This window comes from Glandiceps talaboti, chromosome 1 (assembly GCF_964340395.1).
Source record: "Glandiceps talaboti chromosome 1, keGlaTala1.1, whole genome shotgun sequence".
Taxonomy (NCBI): Eukaryota; Metazoa; Hemichordata; class Enteropneusta; family Spengelidae; genus Glandiceps; species Glandiceps talaboti.
The window spans coordinates 29,001,288-29,023,110 of record NC_135549.1 but is presented as its reverse complement, the minus strand read 5'-3'; the positions used below and the strand labels follow the sequence as shown (position 1 = coordinate 29,023,110).

The window sequence follows — 21,823 nt, the reverse complement described above, 5'->3', positions numbered from 1 at the left end:
GCTAAAAATAATATGCTGACATTGTCAAGTAAATTTGTCTCTGGTGTCATCGCCTTTGCCGGGCAGTATCAAATTAAAATTTTGAATGATTCTTCTCAAAGGTCTACATAAGTAACGCCGAAACAAAACAAAACAAAACACTATACCATGGCATCAACTCAAACTACAATGGCACCAGTACCATGTACCAGCATGATCATGGATGTGCCGCCAGCATCGTGTGTACTAGTGCTACCACAGGCAAGTTACACGAGTGTGTGTGTACCCATGTGTACCAGGGACGAGCATTAAACAGCGCCCTCTTCGGATCGATATGGCGAAGGTTATGAAAACAGTGTAAACTCTGACGTCACGAACGTACATTTCGGGTCAAACATAACCGGTGATTGGCTCACGTAAGCATTAGTCGTTCTCAGTGAAGAGCACGGGACCAAAGCAGCAGTCGTTCTCAGTGCAGAACACGAAAATAACACCGAGAATACCTTTTGAAGACTGATGTAAGTATGCTAGAGATCGTTTTTAGTCACAGTTATTCAAAGTTTGGTTGACATGAGGGTATATTTGGTGTATTTTTCTGTACCTGCCTGGGTGTAAATTTTGAGTCTGTCTACGTTCCACTCTCAACTTCGCTCGGCTGGGGTTTAAATGAGGCAACGTTTGCCATGTAACATTAGCACATGTTGTGAGATTTACATTGATTCGAGTTCACGAAAAAGTTGGGAAACCGACAGTGAATTTGTTATGAATTTACCGAAATGGCCGTCCACCCGGTACCCAGACAACTAGAAATAGAACGAGATGACTTCCCTCAGCTGTGCACTGCGCACCGTAGCACGCACGTTCACAGCGTTGAGCTATGGACGATAAAATCAAGAGGTGGCCGGCATTGCAATGTTACCACAACTATGTAGTGTTACGGGAACAGAGTGACGAATAATTATCAAATAATGGAGAACCACAAGAAAGATGTTCAAAAATATGTGGCATGAAATATGGTCAGAAAATAGTCAAGGAACTTCCGTGTAGGTGTAGTAACGCCTAACGGTGTACACTTTACTAGGAAACTCGTAAAGAAACCGGATGTGTACATTTGTTTCGTAGAAATTCCACTCTCGTTAAACGGACTTGAACGAATGTCGTGACAAAATGACAGCTATATATCAACCACTTTTGTATATTATCTAACGGTATGTTTTCCTCACGATTCATCAATGCCGAATACTAGTACTCTGCAGACGGTTGGCGATACATTTTGTATTTCCCACAAATCCTGATTTTGGGATGCTCCGGGTCACGCCCAAATCAGCGCCTTGACTACAAGTTAGTTAGATTTTCTTTTTAAAAATGGATTTAGGCAAGCGACAATTTAGTTGTTTGATTATGGTTTGAAGTACATTTTTGTCTAGCAGAGCTGTACAGGAATGAATACTGCTAAAAAAATGACAAACATTTCTTAGGCCAAAGAGGGTCTGTGGCCTAATAAAATTTAAAGAAAAATAGTTTTTTCCTGATAAGCCGACCGACTCTAGTTAAACCGCAGATTCTGAACATTTTTTCCATGCAAAAGGGTGAAATTATGGCAATTTACTTCTATTTCCTTGTAGATTTTCTTGCCAAAGATTGTTTTTGGTTACTTGTATTTAAAATCACATTCCAGAGAGAAACGATGTCTGTTCAGCCTACAACACCACAGTCTGCATAATATTGTGTTTGTCTACTTCCGAATCACACAATTGTCTTCATTTACACCTCATCAACTATTTCTGAAGACGTGACCAACGAGTATCTTGCCTTTTGGTCGAAGTGATTTTAAAAAAAATAAAATAAATGTGAAGTAAAATAAAATTCTGACCAACCTATCCTATTTTCTGAAGTCTGTCAGATTCAGAAACAGATACTAGTAATTTGTTTTATTTTTGTCTTGTGTGTGTAGTATTAGTATATCTAACACAGATAAGGATGTAATGTTGTCAGTTCTTATTCATTCATGAACAAGTTACATCACCACATTGTGTCACTCCATTCAGATATGGACAAGACAAAACACCACTACACTCACCAAAGCTATGTATGTTCAGAAATGGATTCAATTTTCTTAGAACAAAACATATACTGTTCATCTCCAATGACCAATCCATTATCCTTACGTATATTAATATTGTACTAATTTAAAAATCATGAAAAATTGCACACACAACTGCAAGTCAGTTTCTCAAAGTTTGTTTATTTTACTTGTGCTTTACCATCCACGTTTCAAGTGAAATCAGTGAACCGTTTTCGTATTTGAATGACAAAAAAATCTTTAAAAAATCATAGTTATCATTTTGACTCAATTTAATTTAAAGACTGTCCATCAACTGCTGACATTGACAATATACTGTATACCTTGATATTTTCACCACAAGAAAATTGTGATTTTATAGTCTTCAGCAAGTTCTCAAAGACTAAATAATTTTACTAATGACCAGACTCAGTATATTGTGGTCATATACAAGCAGACATTTTAGTCACTTCTTAGTTCTGCAGTTTTGTTTCCAGCAAAATTGACAAACAAGTCTTTAGCAAAAATTACCAAGTAACGTAACCAGTACCTTGCCCTCTTACCCCAAACGTTGATGATAGGCAAACTACAAATGTAGACACAGAGAGACTTTGAATGATGAGTGAATTACCCTTTTGATAATGTAGAATCTACTATTACATGTAGTATAGACTCTACATGTGTACATCATACATTTTGTATAATTCTCTCATCTTGTCCAGCCCTATCAGGCTGCTCAACCACTGATTCGAAACCAGTGATAGCTGATATAGTATGGTGTGACATTTTACAGACTACTATTATATCAACCAGAACATTCTTATAAATATTTCGAGTTACAAATGTATATTGCCTTCTTTTAATTTAACAGTAACCTGCAGTTCACCAGACAAGGAATGCATTGTACTGAAAATAAAATGACATGAACCGGCATTTTGGGCAAGGTCATACATATAATAGGTCTCTAACTAAAGGTTATTTAAAATATTCAGATCACCCTAGAGTAGCCTGTGTCCTTGCGGCGTAAAGGTCATTCAGTTTTTCACCATACTACATTGTACCAATTCAATCCTGAATTCATAATTTCATGTAATTTGTGTTATGAGAATGTGTACATTTGTACCAGTATCAACAAGTGAATGTTTGGAAGTGGCATATACCCAAGTAAAGTGTACATCTGTTGATCAGTGTTTGTTTGTGTAAGTCTGTAACCGAGCATGTTGGAGTTGGAGGTCACCTTCTCAGAAATATCTCAAGAGCAGAGTTCATGTTATATGAAGTCATTGTTAGTTTATGTCCTTACAGCATACAAATAGTGCTATAGTATAAAACTGATGACAATTCAGGTACAGCTGAGTTCACATATGAAATGCGCCAAGTGTCAGTTTGGTTCCAAATTTTTCATAAAGCCTAAGGGTGCTAATTTCTGCTTTTACTAAGGAGAACATTGCCTGTAAAGATATTTTAACCTCTGAATAATCAAACTAGAATAAAGTCCACGTTTCTTGATGCCCTGATCACCTCATTGCAGTATCAACATTTTGCAAGTCATCATTCAAACTCTGATTTTGCAGTGTGGCCACGCCCACTTAATAAAACTAGGGAAACAAGGTGTACAAGTAACATGTACTTATTATGTTGCTTCACAAATATAACAATTTTGTAAAGATTTCAGAACTAATCTGGGAGAAAAAAGGGTGTGTCAAGTAAAAACTTCTTATTCCCATAACATAAAAGAATTATTTTGGTGCAAAAAGAAAGTGAAAAATGAAATATGAGAGATACTAGTATACATATACAAAATGTACTCGCCTAAATTGTGCTTTTAACTTTAAAGACAAAACGCTTACTCCACAGTACTAGTAACTTTCATATCACTAAGTTAATCTTACTCATAGTATTAGACATCACATAAAATAAAAGCGTTGATGTGGAAATTTGTCTTTCGAGTGTCAAAAGTTAAGTCTGTGCTAGCGAGTATTCACTGAGTGACACTAGTTGAAACTGGACCACTTTATCACATGTCACTTGACCTGAGGCTGAATCCATACCCTCTTCAGTTCACGTGAATGCCTATCATGTTAAACCTATTGACCATCATGTTATACATATACACTGTGATAGTTCACATGAGTTTGGAAGAATAAGGGCTACTACTAACATTCAATATGTGAGAGAATAAAATTTAGGGTTTTGTCATGATCAGACTAGTAGTAGTAGACCACAACATAATGGAATGAATTGGTACCTCTCCGTACCCTGACCCTCCCATGTGAGACATTGTTACAGCCATTCTTTGTGATGACTAAGTCTATTTACATTTCTATTGTGTAAGACATTTGTTTGAAATGGTATAGTAATAGCAGTGCCTGCAAGAAAATCACCACAGGGTCAGACCGCCCTTCATGCAAATACATGTACACACGATATGCTGTCATGATCATGTGATACAGTTCACAATGTGCAGATGGAAGCTTAAAATTTAAACTTGCAGTCATGTGTTAATAAAATTGATCATTTTGATTATAAAACATTCTCAATCAGGGTAGTAGTTCAAATATGATTGTGAAGCAAGTGAAACACTTCTTTCTACCAAGGTCTGTAAATAATATTCTTATTACTATATTAGTTTTAGTGATATGTATAGTGGAAAAATAGATTTGTTCAGTATTAATACATGTAGTCACTTATGCTATTGAATTGTAAAATGCTTCTATTCTGGGTATTTCTATTTGTAACATTGTTCTTTGTAAAATATATATATCATTATATTCATATCAGAAGAGTATTTAAATGGTATAATTACAAAAGAATGATTTGTTGTTTGTCATACTTCTTTTAACGTATGAAACAAAAAACCTCAAATATTGTGGTTGTTGTGCAGTAGACACAATCCAATTCATCATAGTCTCTTTACATGTGTATGTAACAAGACTTGATGGACCGTACAGATGCATGTAATCTTAGCAATAATATGATTGTAAATTATATTTGGCATAATATTCAGTGTGATCCGGTGTGGCTTTTATGAAATTTGATAATTTTCAATATTTTTTCAAATTTCTCCTGCGATATGTATTTACATAATGATAACTGATAATCCATGTGATCAAGTTACAATAACATATATTGATGAAAATAATTTTTTTATTATGCTTTGTATAATAATTTCTGTTGTGATATACAAACAGACCTACAAATGTACTAAGTAAGCCATGTTTTTTGCACCCAGAACAAACATTTTCTAGTAGTCTCCTACACTTTCATCATTTGGTATTTATTCACAGATACCAAACTTCAACTCGCTATCGAACTTTAGTTTCAAACACCAGAAGGATGGCACAACTGACAGGACTGAAGTGTCCCTTCTTGGCCAAAGTGCCAACATCTTGCATCAAGAAGGCTGGAACAGCTTTATTCAGCTATGCCGAGAGCTGCCCCATTATGTCTAATATGCTGAGCAGACATGCATCAACCATGCAAAACAACGCTGATAAGGGCAAAGTCGAAGGTGAGTCTCTCTTCATTTACTAGTTCTTTTAATATGGTAATAGCATACATGTGTAAAGGCAGAACTGAAGAGTATTTTGGATAGAATTTCAGAGATCGTGACCTGCACTGTACATGGGTTACTGACTTCTGATTGACCTGTTGTTGGCTTGTCTTTAGGTTGGCGGTACACGTACATGTAGCTTAATGTAATAGGATGGGAGTAACATTTATAAAGAAGTACAGTGAATGGGAAAAGGGTTAGATACTCTATTTACATATCAGCAACTTGTGTTTGTTCACTGAAAAGTGAAAAGACCACTGTATTCTACTAATTCCTGTATCTTGGTCTGTGCACCATAGACCGTGTGCCCTCCACTGTGAATGGTGCACCCTAGTTTATTCAGTATAAGACTGACAATAACATCAGAAGTCCTGATATTATCAATCTAATTGAGTGATACAATTTACAAATGCAATGCAGAGACTGGGAAATACAAGATTCGTATTCCTTATATGGAGTGTGAAGTGACAACATTGCCCTTCACCTTGCCTTCTCTCTCCAACATACATGTATCTAGTTGTGAACAACTAGCAGCCATCTTTTCCAAAAATACACACCGGATGGAATTATTACTTTATATTTTCAAGTTGAATTTTATTGTCACTGATCTCGGTTTTTCTCTTTGTTTCACTCAAGATGTGAATAACATTTTGTGACATCATTTATGTCTTTAGTGAATTAAAACCAAATGGTTAACAACTCGAATACATGTATTTTAATTAGTAAAAGTAAATTCAATTTGAAAGTCGCCCTGTAGTTGTTACATTTGTGTTTAATTATGAAAATTGTTGCTAAGATTTTTCAAAAATAAGAAATAAAATTTGTCAATATGTCAAAACACATCCAGCGACAACATTTCACAACTTCCCATGAAAACAAAAAAAGATGATGAAAAAATCACCGGTTTGACAATTTATACCTTTTGTTGTGTAGATGGGGTCTCTAGATTTTTTTTGGTAACTTTGAAATTAAATTTTTACAGATTATTGCATATAGAGTCTGAGAACTTTGTTCAAATTGCATGGGTCTAATGTTCTCTGAAATCAGGTTTGAGAAATCCACATCATGTGTTAGTCGAGCCATCTCGTGAATTTGTTAGCTGATGTATACATCAGGAAAAAAATAAAAAAACTCAGAATGTCGTCATTATCTGAGATTGAAATATTGAAACCATCACATGGTGCATTCAATGAGACGGTGGCCCCTGATTGAAATCTAAAATCTCACTATCTTCACTAATATCTAAACTGATAATAAAATTGAGTGTCACAGATGTTCAGTCCATTAATCTATACAAAAAAATTATTAATAACAGAATACTGATAATACCATCAAGCAATTGCTTGAAATATAATTGCATAGCCATAGAATGTACATGTATGCTGTAAAGCAGAGTGGTAACTATATTGGTCGAATAGATTTGACTCGTACATTCTAAGCTAGAATTTCTTAAGAGGTACTTTTCCTGCTACTAAAGACTGTATTAACTTGACAAGCCTGTGTTTTCCTCTTGATTGATACACTCATAATCACATCAATAACTGAATATAGAGATAGAGTTAATGGATAGTAGTAATAAATGAAGGGAAATCTGTCACGGAATGGATTGGAAATACCAGCAGGATATTAGAAAGATGTGGAGGGATTTATTGCGGAATCTCATTCAATTTGTCATTCTTTACCCCTTGAACACAGTGGGCATTCTGATGTTACTCACTGAGTTTATCTGAAAAGGCCATACTTAAAAGGGGCACAGGGTGAGTTTAGATGGTTTTTACTTTGGTTAGTAATACAAAATATTTTACATAAAACGATGGCTAAAGTAATCAAGTATAGTGTTTACAACAATTCATTTAGCCATGACGTGTCACTTTTTACCAACCATCCAACTCATGCATTGTTCATGTAATGACAGGGATTTCCTAAGATTTGTTGATACATACCAACAATTATGTCATCAAATCTTTCATATATATTACATATAATTTATATCTAAATACCAGGATTGAGTTATACCAGTATCAAGTAACGAATGAGTGTGCGTCAGTAAGTAGAATACATGTACAATAATATAACACTTCTTGGGCAACAAAAATTGTGTCCTAAAATCGTCTAAACTCAGCCAGTGCCCCTGTAATATACAGTAAGATATAGCTTATATGTAGTCGTGCATCTGCTGTCTGAAAAAAAAGAAGCAATAAAGTATTTCAATATCTGTTTTAAAAGTTTACGTATTTCTTAGTGTCTGCCTGTCTGAAAACTTGACTTGGGAGTTGGACATCAATAAAGCGTATATACGTTAGTCTTTACTTGTCTGTACAACAAAATATTTGCATTTCTGTCTAAACTGCATACATATTATCTTTCTGTCTGGTAACATGGACATGTGGGTTTCTGTCTAATGAGAATGTACATATTTATACGTGTTATACTGATTACCTTTTTCCAAGGAGTACAAATGTAGTATTGTACACATGATGCAGTCGAATGTCTGCTATGATTCATGTCTTAAACAAAGGAGAAAACATGATAACACTCAGTTAATTACTTTTCCCTGTATTGTAGCAGTGGTGTGGGGACCCTTGCAAAGTTTCTCAATGAAAGTCAGACTTAATCCATTATACATTCCACTGCAATACTAATTGACAGTTATACTGTCTTGTTATGTAAAATAGTCCAGATTTCATCCCTGATACTGATGTTTTCAAGGACAGTGACACTGAAAGCAACCTGTGCGTAACAGTGTTTTGTGTTGGTAAATGTTTTGTGCATTTTTGTATAAATTAAAATAGTGCTGCAAATAGAACATAAATTTAAGTTTTGTCTGGTATGCAGATTAGTTACATGTACATTGCAGTGATAAGGTCTAGACTGCAATGTACTCAAGTCAATAAAAGTTTTTATAAGTTGTCCTGCTGACATTTTTGTAAAGTTTTAATATAGAATGTGCCTCGGAAATAAACTCTTAAAACTTTTGCTGTTACCATTGTCAACCTATTCTCTGTTAAAATTAATGAAAAAACTCTGAGGTCACCATACATATTTTTTATATAGAGCTCAAAATTAAATAAAAATTTTAGAATCCAATATGGCCGCTGCTGACTACCATGTTCAATAACTCTATGGGAAAATAAAAGATTGACAATTTCCTTGGAAACAAGAGAGTCAACCCCAAAATATCTGTTTATTGTGCAAAAGGTCAAGTAAGAAGCTTTCATAATGTTGCAAAATTTGTAGAAAATTGTAGAACTTTGATTTTCAGGGAAATTTCTCTGTGAAGTGCATGCTACCTTAAAGTAGATTATGTAAAAATTCAGTTTACTTCACTGCTGTTACTAGTAATGTTGTATCAGCATTTTAAAATATCAGAAAAGGGGCTGAATTTGCCATAGGCAGAGTTTGCCATGATGTTTTTGTCAGTGTGTCGGAAAAGAAATATATAAATCAAACCTTATATTTGAAGCGATATCTTTGGTATAATGTATTCTTACATGTTTTGTTTTTCACCTATTAGCCGAAGGTGGTAAATGCCCTGTGTATGGAAAGTGTCCTTTCCTGGCCAACACTGAATACGTGAAGCAGTGTAGTGATGTCATTGAAGGAGATGTCATCAGAGAGGGGGATGAAATCACTGGTAAGTCCTTTGCCGTATTTGATTTGCGAAAATAATAATGTAATTTAATTTCCATCAATCAGATGAGTTTTCATAAATTGTGAATGCTTTGATCAGACATAATTTTTTTGATGCCTCAAGCATAGTTTGGTTCACTAACAATGTGGATTCATAGGCAGTCCTTAGAAAATGTTTTTCAGACGACAAAGCTGCATTGAAACCTGTGTATCAGAGGTTTGTCAAATTGTGTGTTTGTATTGAACAGCTAATGAACAGCATTGTACACAAGTACATGTACCCCCACCCTCACCAGTAAAATAAGATAGCATTACTCCTCTATCTCTTCAAAAATAGAGATATTTTTTTTGACATTGATGTTTTAATTAGTTGAGAATTCATCAAGGCTCTTGGACAGGAATATAATGAAAATTGGAATCTTGCTAAAAGTAAGGAAATGTGTATTTCAGTATGAGTAATTGAAGATACAGCCCTGTTTCTATAGCAAGTCATATGCGATATTTGCCATAATGTATTCAATCAATTTGTATTATAGGTTCCTCTGTGATCGATAAGGCTAAGGAGCAGATGAGAGCTATTCATCAGCTTCATCCTCGCAATGCTGCTGTTGCTACGGAAACCAAGGCATCATCCATAGCAACTGACGTCAGTAAGGATGGAACCATGCTAGGTATGAGGATGGATAGCATATAATATATCTTGAATGTGATTAGGTTGTTGAATAATTGAGTGCAGATAAAATGGGAATATAGACAGATATAGTAAACTTTGGTCAAAGAATATTGATTGGTGTTCTGTGTTGATATGATAATATGATACGTGTTGGATCAATACTGTGGCATGCATAGAACCATCTAGAACTCTTGTTGTACAAGTCACATGATGAGGGTCAAGGGGTCATGACCTGTATAAGATTTTATGACAATTAGAAGTATGTGTTTAAATAGTTTATTGTGTCAATGTTTACCTAGAAGCAAAAGATAAAAGAGCATTGTAGAAATTTACTAATGGAAAAAACAACTGGAGAAATTAATTTTTTTTAAAAGCAATATGCAGTTTTTAGAAAATGTGAAAAATTGATTAGTGAAATTCGTGCTGGAAATAATTTTATTTAATTAAAAAAACATTGCAGTAATGACAGTAATTTACAAAATTAGATTAACTCCCAATAAAAAAATATATTTCCAACGAGTGTCATATAGTTAGTTCTATACAATACAAAATGGATGTGCCAATAGTTGTCAGTAGTAATGAAATTTTACATTTTAATTACAGTGAAAAAAAATGAGATATTGGAAACCAGTGAAATCATATCCCCAGATATTTTACAATGTGGTGTTGATTGCAAATATACAATATCCGATATTATAAGATACATGTATTGACAATATGGTTCTGAGAGAAAAAAATATAAATATAATATGGTTTTGAGAAAAAATTAATTATAACACAGATGTAGTGATATCATGGGCCGATTTCAGTACTGTATGATGTTCATTATAATTGGTTTGTGATAATACATGGTAGTCATTAACTTCATTTGAATATCATGCAGGTGAAAGTTCAAAAAGTGGCTCGTTAACCCAGAAAGTGTTCAACTCCCTGAAAGAGGCCATCATTCCCAACTCTCCCGTAACACCATTGGCTAACCAGGCTGCCGTGTCTGAGAAACCCAAGGTGAAGTTTGAGGAGCCATCACCAGCTGAACTAGTGCAAGGTATATTTTTGATGACAGACCCGGAATTTTTCATATTTTGTGTTATACTTATGAGTTGTGTCATTTTTTGTACAAGCCCAGTATCAAATTAAGGATTTAAATATATGTGTGATTTAGAGGTGTCTGAGAGAGGAGCTGTAGAAAAAAAAAGCCCTGAGTAATAAATGATAACGATATATATTCTAATCCTTATGGCTCCACTGATAAAGATAGTTTGAATTCAAAACCATGGCATTTAAACATTGGCGTTTTAAATTGATTACATTACCTACCAAAACTAACATGTCATTTGTGGGAAATTCATTTGTAGCTAGTAGAGCCTTTGCAAGCATTTAACCAGAATATGGGGATCCAAATTTTGGCATAGATATAGAAAAGGTCATTTGTGAACAAGCGAGTGATATTTAACCCCTGTGGTCATGCTGGTAAGACGACAGTAATGCAAGACTGTGGTATTCAAAGTTTTTGGGGTTCAGGAGTAATAATATGGATATACATTTTGTAATAATGTCATGTAATCTGGTATGTACAGCGATGATAACAAAGCACAAATGGAAATTTGAGAATACTCGGAAGTTTGAGAATATTTGTGAGTTCATTCAAATATTTTGGATGTAATCCTAGTTGGGGAGTCAGTGATCTGCATCTGTTAACAGTGTATATACCATCATGTTATAGATACTGGTATGTTCATCTCCTGACAGCATGAATGACTATTTATACATTTCACTACACAGATGATGGTACCTTTAACTACGACACGTTCTTCAAGGCAAAAATTGAGAAGAAGAAAGCGGACCATTCCTACCGTGTGTTCAGGAAGTTAGAAAGAGATGCAACTCAGTTTCCGCATGCTCAGGAGTTTTCCAAAGTTAAGAAAGATGGAGAAGCTGGAGAAAATATCACTGTGTGGTGCAGTAATGATTATTTAGCCATGAGTCGTCACCCTGCTGTCACTGAGGCTGTCAAGTAAGTCAAAGATCACAGACTTTACAGTGACAGATTTGATCCACATTTTTGTTCAACTTTGTTATATTTTGTATGTTGTTTAATCTTGTTTTTCCAAGCTTGTAGTGTTTTGTGTACAAACAAATATCCCCCTGGTAGAAAGATGATTTAAACAAAGCTCCAGCTAGAAAAATGAAATATTTTAAGTGAAATTGAAACCTGATCTGAGAAGTAGCAGACATTTTTTGCACTATGATGTCACCTTTAACCTAAGCAGTACTGTCAATATTTGGATATAAGTCAAAGGTAAAACTTGATATTAAAGTGAGAGAATGCTTGCAACTTGGAAACTCAGAAATCCTAAGGTAAACATAACAGAAAGAGAAAATTGTCAAATTAAATTAGTCACATACAACAACATGATATAGGAGGTAAAAGGTTATTAATCTGACAAATATAACATTGACAGACAAGCTTTTACTATATTGAACTAATTTATTGTCTGTTCTATACATTGCTGTAATATCATTAGTTATATTAAGGCCAGAGTTTTTCTCCTGTGTGTATATCATAGTTAAAAGAGAAAGCAATATTAAATGTTCAGTCATGTAACATGTAATCACCAATTTATCTCATGCTTGTGTGGTTGCCTGGTGAACATAAAAGTGAGGCCTGAATTGATATATAAAACATAATTGTTTATCAGATGAGTGTATCCAAGCTGTTTTGCAGTTTAATATCCTGTTGACTTTTATCAGATTATTAGGTATACACCATGTGTGACATGTCTGCAGTTTGTGATATTAAATCAAACAAACTGATGTCTGTCAGAGAGTAAAGCTATGAATAGAACTATGATATCAAAGACTTGCCCTCCCATCATGACAACATTATCAGTACCAGCAAGTATGAGCCATTTCCGCCCTGATCAAACAGTGCACTGAATAGAGACACAAATATAATAGTATGAAAGGTGACAAAGGGAAAGTGCTTAGGAATGAACTGATATTGTGTATGGTCAGATGTTTGAAAGTAGAAGTGAAGTGTTAATGTGTTCCATGGGAACCAGTGGGACATGTCTGGATACCTATATTTGATTGGCTAGTTAGTGTATACAGTGCACTGTATTGTGGCCAGGAAAGACAAATAGTCACCATAGAGCAGTATATAAACATTCAAAAAGGGAAAAAAAGAATGTAAAGTATCAGTAAAATGAATGGGTTGATCATTGGTGTGACGGACTGGTTCTTTTATTGTGTGCTTGTGGACAATACCAGACATTGTGTTTTCCAACAAAAAAGAAATGGTCACCGTCTTTGTGAAAGTTGAACAACAAAGATTTAAAAAAATTATAATAACAAAATCGAAATATCACAGTATTAAAGACTTTTAGTATTAAAGGTTCCACTTTGAATTGTAGTTCAGTACAGTGTTTTTACTATACACCAAGCCCTTGAATAAGGTTGTCTGTACTGTTTACAGCTGAAATGTCAGGTACTTTAAATAAATACTGATTTTTTAGTTAATCTTGGACTTGTCTTCTTGAACTAAATCATTTCGTTATACTCATGTCAAGTCTCAGCATTGAAATTTCCTTGTTTCATGCACTGATATAGTTTTCTCAACGAACCAAGCTTGCTATTAAAATAAAGAAATGACAACCTTTCCTCCTTGTACAGGACATAACAAATTGCTTCCAAGCCCAGAAGGTAAACAGAAAGTAATAATTGGAATATCTTTTTCTTGAAAACAGTGAAACCTTATTGAAACGAGGAGCTGGGGCTGGTGGAACTCGAAACATCTCTGGTAATACTACCTATCATGAGAAGCTGGAGAAACAGTTGGCAAATCTGCATCAGAAAGAAGCTGGGTTGGTGTTCACTTCATGCTTTGTGGCCAATGATTCAACTCTGTTTACTCTGGCTAAAAACCTACCTGGTAAGGATGAGTGTTTTCTGAAAGTAAATATGTAATGTTCTGTTGTATGGAGAGTAGAAAAGATCTCATGGTGAAACATGTTCACTGAAGTGTTTTTGATTTGTGATTGTCCATGTGTGTGTGTGTGTGTGTGTGTGTGTGTGTGTGTGTGTGTGTGTGCATGTGCGCGCACATGTGTGTGTGTGCTTGTGCATGTGTGTATGCAGGTATTATGTATGTATGGCTGGATGGATGGATGTATGTACATGTATGTATCATGTATGTATGTGTTTTGTTGGGTGTGTGTGTATGTGTTTTGTTATGGCTGTGTGTCCCTTGTTATGACTGAGAATTTATTTCTGCATAATATATGCCTCATTTCAATACAGTTCCTGTCTTGAATAAGGAATATGCATAGCCCCAACCCCCTTTTATTTGGGTTTTTGTATCTCTTACAAAAAACACTATGTTGTACATTTAGTATTTCCATTTCACAAATGTGGGTTTATTGCTCAATAAATAAATACAATATCATGTATATTGGGACTTTTTTTTAATTTGATAGGTTTGGAGTTTTATTCGGACGCTGGCAACCATGCCTCCATGATACAAGGTATACGGAATAGTGGTGTTCCCAAGTTTGTATTCCGTCATAATGACCCAGCTCACTTGGAAGAACTGTTGAAGAAATCAGACAGGTCAAAACCTAAAATTGTTGCCTTTGAAACTGTGCATTCCATGACAGGTGAGTCCAAGTGTTGTCATGACGATAAAGAAAACACATATAAAATGTTGAGTTCACCAAGATGTCACGTTTCAACTTAAGTTTGTGGTGTTTCTGATTCAGAGTCTAGTAGAACAGATACAGACAGCAAAAAAAAAAACCAGTGCGTTTACTTGAATGAAGGAAAGACTTAACACAAAGACAAAATTAGGTAAAAACAACAATACAACTGATACAAAAAAACAACAACACATGCCTTTTATCAGTTTGTTTATATTTGTGGAAGTTATAATGTAATAGCATCAGTCAAACTCAATGTTATAATGTGTTGTGTTCCATCAGTAAACAGTCATGGGGTCCAGGCTCCTGTGAATATGTTTATGCTCTGATGAGTTACTGACACTAATTACATTGTATGTCTTTGCATAAATGTCATCTCTCATTCCTGCTTACCACAAACAAGTAAGCACACCAGTATTTTTTCATGGGCTGTATAAAATCAAATTTATATTGGTAGTAAAGTATGAATAACCGTTATTTTGATAATTCATAGTAAAAACTTGTATGCTTGTACTCCATACTGTATATACATGCAGTGTATTATATATATATATATATATATATATATATATATATATATATATATATATATATATATATATATATATATATATATATATATATATATATATATATATATATATATATAAGGATAGTATATTGCCACCAGTTCTGATATCATTTTTGGTGTACATTACATGACATATGTCATATACTAGTACTTTGTAAAAATGTAAACATACAGATAGAATTTAACATTGAAATGGTAATGCATACATGTATGTAATATTATGCAAGTGTTGATTTTGACATAATGTCCTTGCTGCATTGTAGCAAATTTTGCGTGTTTCTGCAGCAAGTTAACTGTGTCCACAGAAACCCTATATAGAAACCACAGTTGGTCTCATATAGATGCATCAAGAAAGGCAAATTCTAACTATCTTCCTATAAAACTATGTCTCATTTTGAATCTGTCAATAGGAGCTGTGTGTCCATTGGAAGAGTTGTGTGATGTAGCTCATCGCTATGGTGCCCTAACATTTGTGGATGAAGTTCATGCTGTTGGTTTGTATGGTGACCATGGAGCTGGTATCGCTGAAAGGGATGGAGTGCTGGATAAACTTGATATCATTTCAGGAACTCTAGGTAATTACAATGATAGCCAATACCCAAGTATAAAAAAAACAGAGTATTCCGTATGTGTACACCATGATTTGATTACAGCACATGACAAATTGAATTGTCATTGTGTCTGCTTTGTGAGCTATAATTTTTGAGTAGGATAAGTGAAAAACCGTATTAAGGAGTTTGCTTTCTGATGATTTATGAAGCTGTACATGTATTTGAAAATTTCCACAGCTTGTTAGTTTCTTTTGATTTACTTAGTGCTAATAGATTGATGAGTTGTCCCTATTTTTTTTTTACAGGCAAAGCCTTTGGTAACATTGGTGGATACATTGTTGGAAGTTCTAACTTGATCGATATGATCCGTAGCTATGCTGCTGGTTTCATCTTTACCACGGCATTACCACCAATGGTTTTGGCAGGAGCCTCGGCTGCGATCAAGGTAAGGAAATCGCAAGTAAATGTCTTATTTGTCGATGTGTACTTTGTGTAAAATGATCTGCTGTATGGATGGTATAATTTCATTTTCTATATCACTGCTTGTGTGTGTGTGTGTGTTGATTAAAAGTTGTCTAATTAAGTAGTCAGTGTAATACAGAATGGAAACATGTGGTGTTCAACAAAGAAGATTAATATGACAGAGGTAATCCCTCCATGTTAATACTTCACAATATTAATAATAAAACATAAAACAATATACCAGCAGTGCCTGTGTGTCACAAGAGAATCACACTGTTGTATTTATATAACAATCACATCACACATTAAAAATAACCACAAACGTGTCACACCTTACAAGGCAGTTCAAACAGGTTATACATCACTCACCTAATCTTTAGTCTTGTCTGACAAGTTCTTGACCATTGCCCCAGCACTGTAATTTATAAACTCAGAAAGATCTATTGTCTTCTCTGATATCATTGCTGTTGTCAGGTTTGCTATGTTGGGTATCATGTGAGTTGTACCATATTGCATACATGTAAGTGTGATACCAACTGATTGAACACCAACAGTTGAAATGTGATGTCGTAATTCAGTTGTGTGGGGGTGGGGTGGTGTGTGTGTGTGTGTGTGTGTGTGTGTGAAGGGGTTGTGGTCGGGTTTCCTATATTGAGCATCATACAAGTTGCAATATGTTGTCAACTTGTCTACACACAAGTATAATACCATAATTTGAGGGTGGATGGGGAAGGGGGGAGGGTTCTGGTCAGGTTTCCTATATTGATGATCATGAGCTGTACCATCTTGTCTACGCACAAGTGTTGACACCATTGATAGCAACCCCAGTTGAAAGGCGATACCATAAATTGATAACGTATGTGTGTGTGGTGGTGGTGGTGGTGGTGGTGAGGGGGGGGGGGGGAGGGGGTCAGGGTTCTGGTCAGGTCATATGAGTCATGCTATCTTGTCTACTGATACAAACCCCAGAAGAAATGCAGTACCATAGATGAGTGGGGGGGGGGGGATTCTGTATGATGTCATAGATCAAATGAAACTGATAACAAATAAATAAAAAAATCCCCTGACAACATCTGGTATGTGATCCCTAATCACTTATCTGAGCTTGTGTGGTAATCCCAGGCTGTGACAAAACAAAGCTTTTAATATTTATAGGATATAACACATAAATAAATGAACAACATGTTTATGAGAGAAATAATACTGAAAAGTAAATATACTGTTATGATTTGAATAGTTTGATAAGTTATATGGACATGGAATTATGTGGAAAATATAATTTTATTGATGTCTTACACTCAGTCATCAAGACTTGGCCAGTGTGAGTTAAATATGGCAGTACAAATAACAAAACTTAGATGTGCAGTAATTACAAAATCTTACGTACTGGATGTACTACTTTCAGAACAGTGGTGGTTTCATGTAATTGAGTTATTGCCATTAACTACATTGCCAGTCTGTTTTGCATACACTTTGCTGATTTTCTAAGTATTGCAAACCTTTGTACGATATGTAATGCTTTTTTTCACAGACCTGTTCACTTCTATTATGGTTTGTTGCCAACAAATCATGAACACATGTAAGTTATTAAGGTACATTGCTCTGAAAGACTAAGTGTTGATTTGTTCCCCCTGTTTCAGGTTTTAAGTGGACCAGAAGGGCAAGAATTACGTCGTAAACACCAGGAGAATGTGAGAGAACTGAGAAGTAAACTGACTGTTGTTGGACTACCAGTGGTACACTGTCCTAGTCACATCATTCCTATCCATGTAAGTTTTACCCCAATCCGTACATAGTTACTGATCTGTATACGTGGGTACTGATGAACCAAGGCCATCATTGTTAATATTAGGCAAATATGACAACTGAAGTAGAGGCTGGGACTTTCAAGTTTAATACATGCCATTTACAACTGCTGTAGATTTAATCACTTATTATAACAAAATAAATATATATGAAGAGGAACAAGTTTGGAATATTTCAAAGTTTTTTGGAAAAAATTTAAGAAGGATATAGAAAAACTGACAAATGAATTTAGATCCAAATCAGATGTTGCAAATTAAGTGTAGTATAATTGGATGTTTAAAGTGTTTGTACTATGTGTTTTTTTCCCTCTTGTTTGTTCTGTATATATAAAAGAAATAGTACAATTTTGTATCCCTGGGACGTCTGTATATTTTACATCTTAAACAATCTCATCTCTGTTTTACATAGGTTGGAAATCCTGAGCAGTGTACCAGCATTGCCAACGATATGATGAATAAGCATAACATCTACGTGCAGGCCATCAACTACCCTACTGTCCCATGGGGTGAAGAGAAACTGAGGATTGCACCAACACCATTCCATAATTCCGAGATGATCGATGGGTTTGTCAAATCCATCGTCGATGTCTGGCAAGAGAATGGCCTGGCTCTGAAGAACCCGATATGCACTTCGCAGTGTCGATTCTGCCAAGACCCAAAACTGTTTGAGCAGCTATCTGCCAGACAGTAAAAAAAGGGCAGAAATGAATATTGATGCTGTTTATATGACAGCAGCAACAAATTTATGATTTCAGTTTAGATTAGAGCCATTAATTGGCAGTCTCTTTGCAACTTATCTTACATGTGTACCCAGACTGGCATCCTATTTTCTTATCAACTGATGTATTCTAGATAACTTTGTGATCTTTTTTAATAACTTAACAATGTATCTACATGATATAGGGTGTATTGTTGTGAAATGTTCCAAGAGAATGAAGTATACTAACCATGTGGTTTGATGAAGTTCACATATTGATGAATATTGATTTCAGTCATATGAACTATGACAGACTGTTTTCTTTGGGAGATCAAAGAGTAGGAACAACATCAAATTTGAATTCTAGTAACTATGTGTTATTCATATTCCTCTCAGTCTACTACAAATATGAATTTCCTCTACAAATTTATGAATTTTCTGTGCTTGTTATGGGATGAAAAGACTAAACTGTACTAGCTCTTAGAATCTAATGTGATAGAATTTACGTGTTTTTTGCATGTATGTCGTGCTTATGTGGAAAAAACATCGTGAGGTTCTCATATATCAGCTGTGTTGTCAACAAAGAATTATTTTTAATTAAAATACATATTCATCATATGATCAAAACATTACCTAAATTCTTTGTCTTTGTTTCAGTCGTGTCTTCACTCTTGCTTACACTGAAATTGGAACTATTTTATTGCTGATGCAACTGTTCCTACATTGAAATGAATTTTACCTTGAAACTTTAACTTTTAATTACATCTAAAAAACAAATAATCACTGATTGTAATCAACTTACAGAGAAATTGAGAAAAACTATCTTCTCAAGTGTAATCTTACGTATAAAAGCTGTGAAGAAATTCAGTGATGCTGTATACTTCCTGTCGATGAAGTCTATGTGTTGTAGGACAAAAGGTGTTATTTCTTGATTATGGAATTCTGTCCATTGTACTATTATATATTATTGCTTCTGTTTTGTACAATGTCATGTAGCCAGCACACTTTGAGATCAAGGTACACATGTAAGAGTTTGTTAAAAGGAGACAGGCAGCTGGTCTGTCAGTAGAGTAGACACTGCTATGTGCATATCTATGTTTGGGTTCAAGGGGTATCATTGTATAAGTTTACGACAGTGATGTGAAGAACACAATACTATCAATACAACAAACATTGTATTTTTACTTCAGTTCTGAGTGAGTGAGAATGGTTTTGTGAAATTGCAGTTATCAGCTGAATTGAAAGATTTATCAAAACACAAGAATTCCCTTGACCATCACAGTTTTGAAGCCAACCTTCAACAAATATATAACTGGTGTCGTTTACTTCCCAATTTTGTGAGTGCGAACATGTATAGAACCAAAAACTATGTGATTGATCCAAATGATGAAATCCAAATTGCTGTTCTCAGACTTCACGTATAGAATATACTACTGTAAGAACAATACCGATTTTATCAATCTCTACAAGTTTTCAGAAACTCAACATGTAAAGCCCCAAATCTTGCCCCTAAAGAGTGTAAGTTTAGTACCCTCTGCACTATAAAATATCATTGTGGCTATCAGAAATATGTTACATAGTCCCAAGTATTCTTATACTGTACAAGTCATATATTTTGATGTTCTGACATACACAAAAAAATTGGAGGAATTGTGACATTGGGATTCTTCAATATGTCAAATAGGTTTCAATGATTTATAATCTAACTGTATTGTGTATGGCCCAAGATTAATTCTTAACGATAGCCATGATCTCTTGGCATCTACACAGATCACAGAGAACATCTTGTGAGAAAGGTATTGATAGTATTGTGTTGTGCTAGCTGTCAAATGTATTACTTCTGTATACTATTAAATAATATCACAGCAAATGAAATTGGTTACACATGCAGGAGGGGTTCAGTCACAGTTCTTGTATGACTAAGTCAAATCAATTGTTGACTCTAAGAAGATATCATGCTGAAAAGTGGAGCATCATACAGCATTAAAAAAAAATAACAATGTGAATTCATTGTTGTCTTATCAAGAAATATACAATATGTAGATTTCTTGTAACCCATGGATACAATTCTCGGTACCTGCAATAGCATTTTACACCAGTCAAAAAAACAACAACACAATAATGTGGACATAGTCTAATGTATGCCAATTCTAATGCATGTCGAGTGCAAGTCCTGGTGTCAATCAACTAAGCAAAGAATTGCTATTGCTGTCACACACCTGGGGAGTAAAATGCTATTTCACATATCAAGAATTAGTGTTTGAAACGTTCAATATATGCTATGTAGATTTCATGTAACCAGGGATACAGTTACAACATTACAAACATACTGTTCCTGTATGTAGGTTCCATGTATATAATTCAAATCGTAATGACAATGAGAGAAGATGTCACCATCTGTGAAGAGAGTCATTTACAGACAACAGTACAAGAAATAATAAATGCTATTTGGCAGCTGACAATATATATATAGTTTGTGTATGTACTCTGTGTGTGTGTGTGTGTGTGTGTGTGTGTGTGTGTGTGTGTGTGTGTGTGTACACATACTCTGGTCATGCACAGACAAAGAAAAGACAGGTTGCTGACCTGCTGTTTCCTTGTCTGTGGGTCATGGTTAACGTTCACAATTTTCAATTTTGTTGCAATCAGACTAATGAGATGGAGATATACCATTACCAAGCTTCTAATTTTCTAAATTTAAAGATAGTCTAATCAATCACATAATAACCTCAAACCTTTCTCAAACTAGTTGTGTGGTATACCTGTTAGTAGTAGTCCTGTTTGCAAATGGAGTACTCTTCTTAATTCTGACGTCCACAAACAAAAAGAAAAGGACGTCAGAATCGAGTCCCAACTTACTCCATCTGCAAGCAAGGCTAATCTGTTATTGTGATGACAGTCATGTACAATGGTGCACATGTTGTGTTCTGAAGCCATAGCCAAGACAATTTCAACATCAATAGAATGACTAGGGTGGATGATAATAATAATGTACCATTCTGTGAGTGAATGAATGCTTATAGATTTATACCCCTGGCCTAGATTTATAATGGTATACATATAAGATAACCCTTTACAGTATACTTCCACAACTACTTGGGGTGTATGATGATATAGAAGTAAGATGTGTTTGCTGTATTCCCCCT

The 21,823-nt window shown here is 34.8% G+C and overlaps 1 protein-coding gene across 1 annotated transcript; it reads left to right on the top strand.

The window, feature by feature from the left end:
• Nucleotides 1–372: 372 nt before the first annotated feature.
• LOC144435618 (5-aminolevulinate synthase, erythroid-specific, mitochondrial-like) lies at nt 373–21,135 on the top strand. Its single transcript, XM_078124214.1, has 12 exons — nt 373–497; nt 5,329–5,552; nt 9,109–9,228; nt 9,761–9,895; nt 10,781–10,942; nt 11,680–11,911; nt 13,644–13,828; nt 14,373–14,552; nt 15,573–15,737; nt 16,019–16,158; nt 17,816–17,944; nt 18,390–21,135. Exons 2-12 carry the CDS (start codon nt 5,378–5,380, stop codon nt 18,669–18,671), a joined length of 1,905 nt encoding a protein of 634 aa, XP_077980340.1. The 5' UTR covers nt 373–497; nt 5,329–5,377; the 3' UTR covers nt 18,672–21,135.
• The last annotated feature ends 688 nt before the right edge of the window (nt 21,136–21,823 follow it).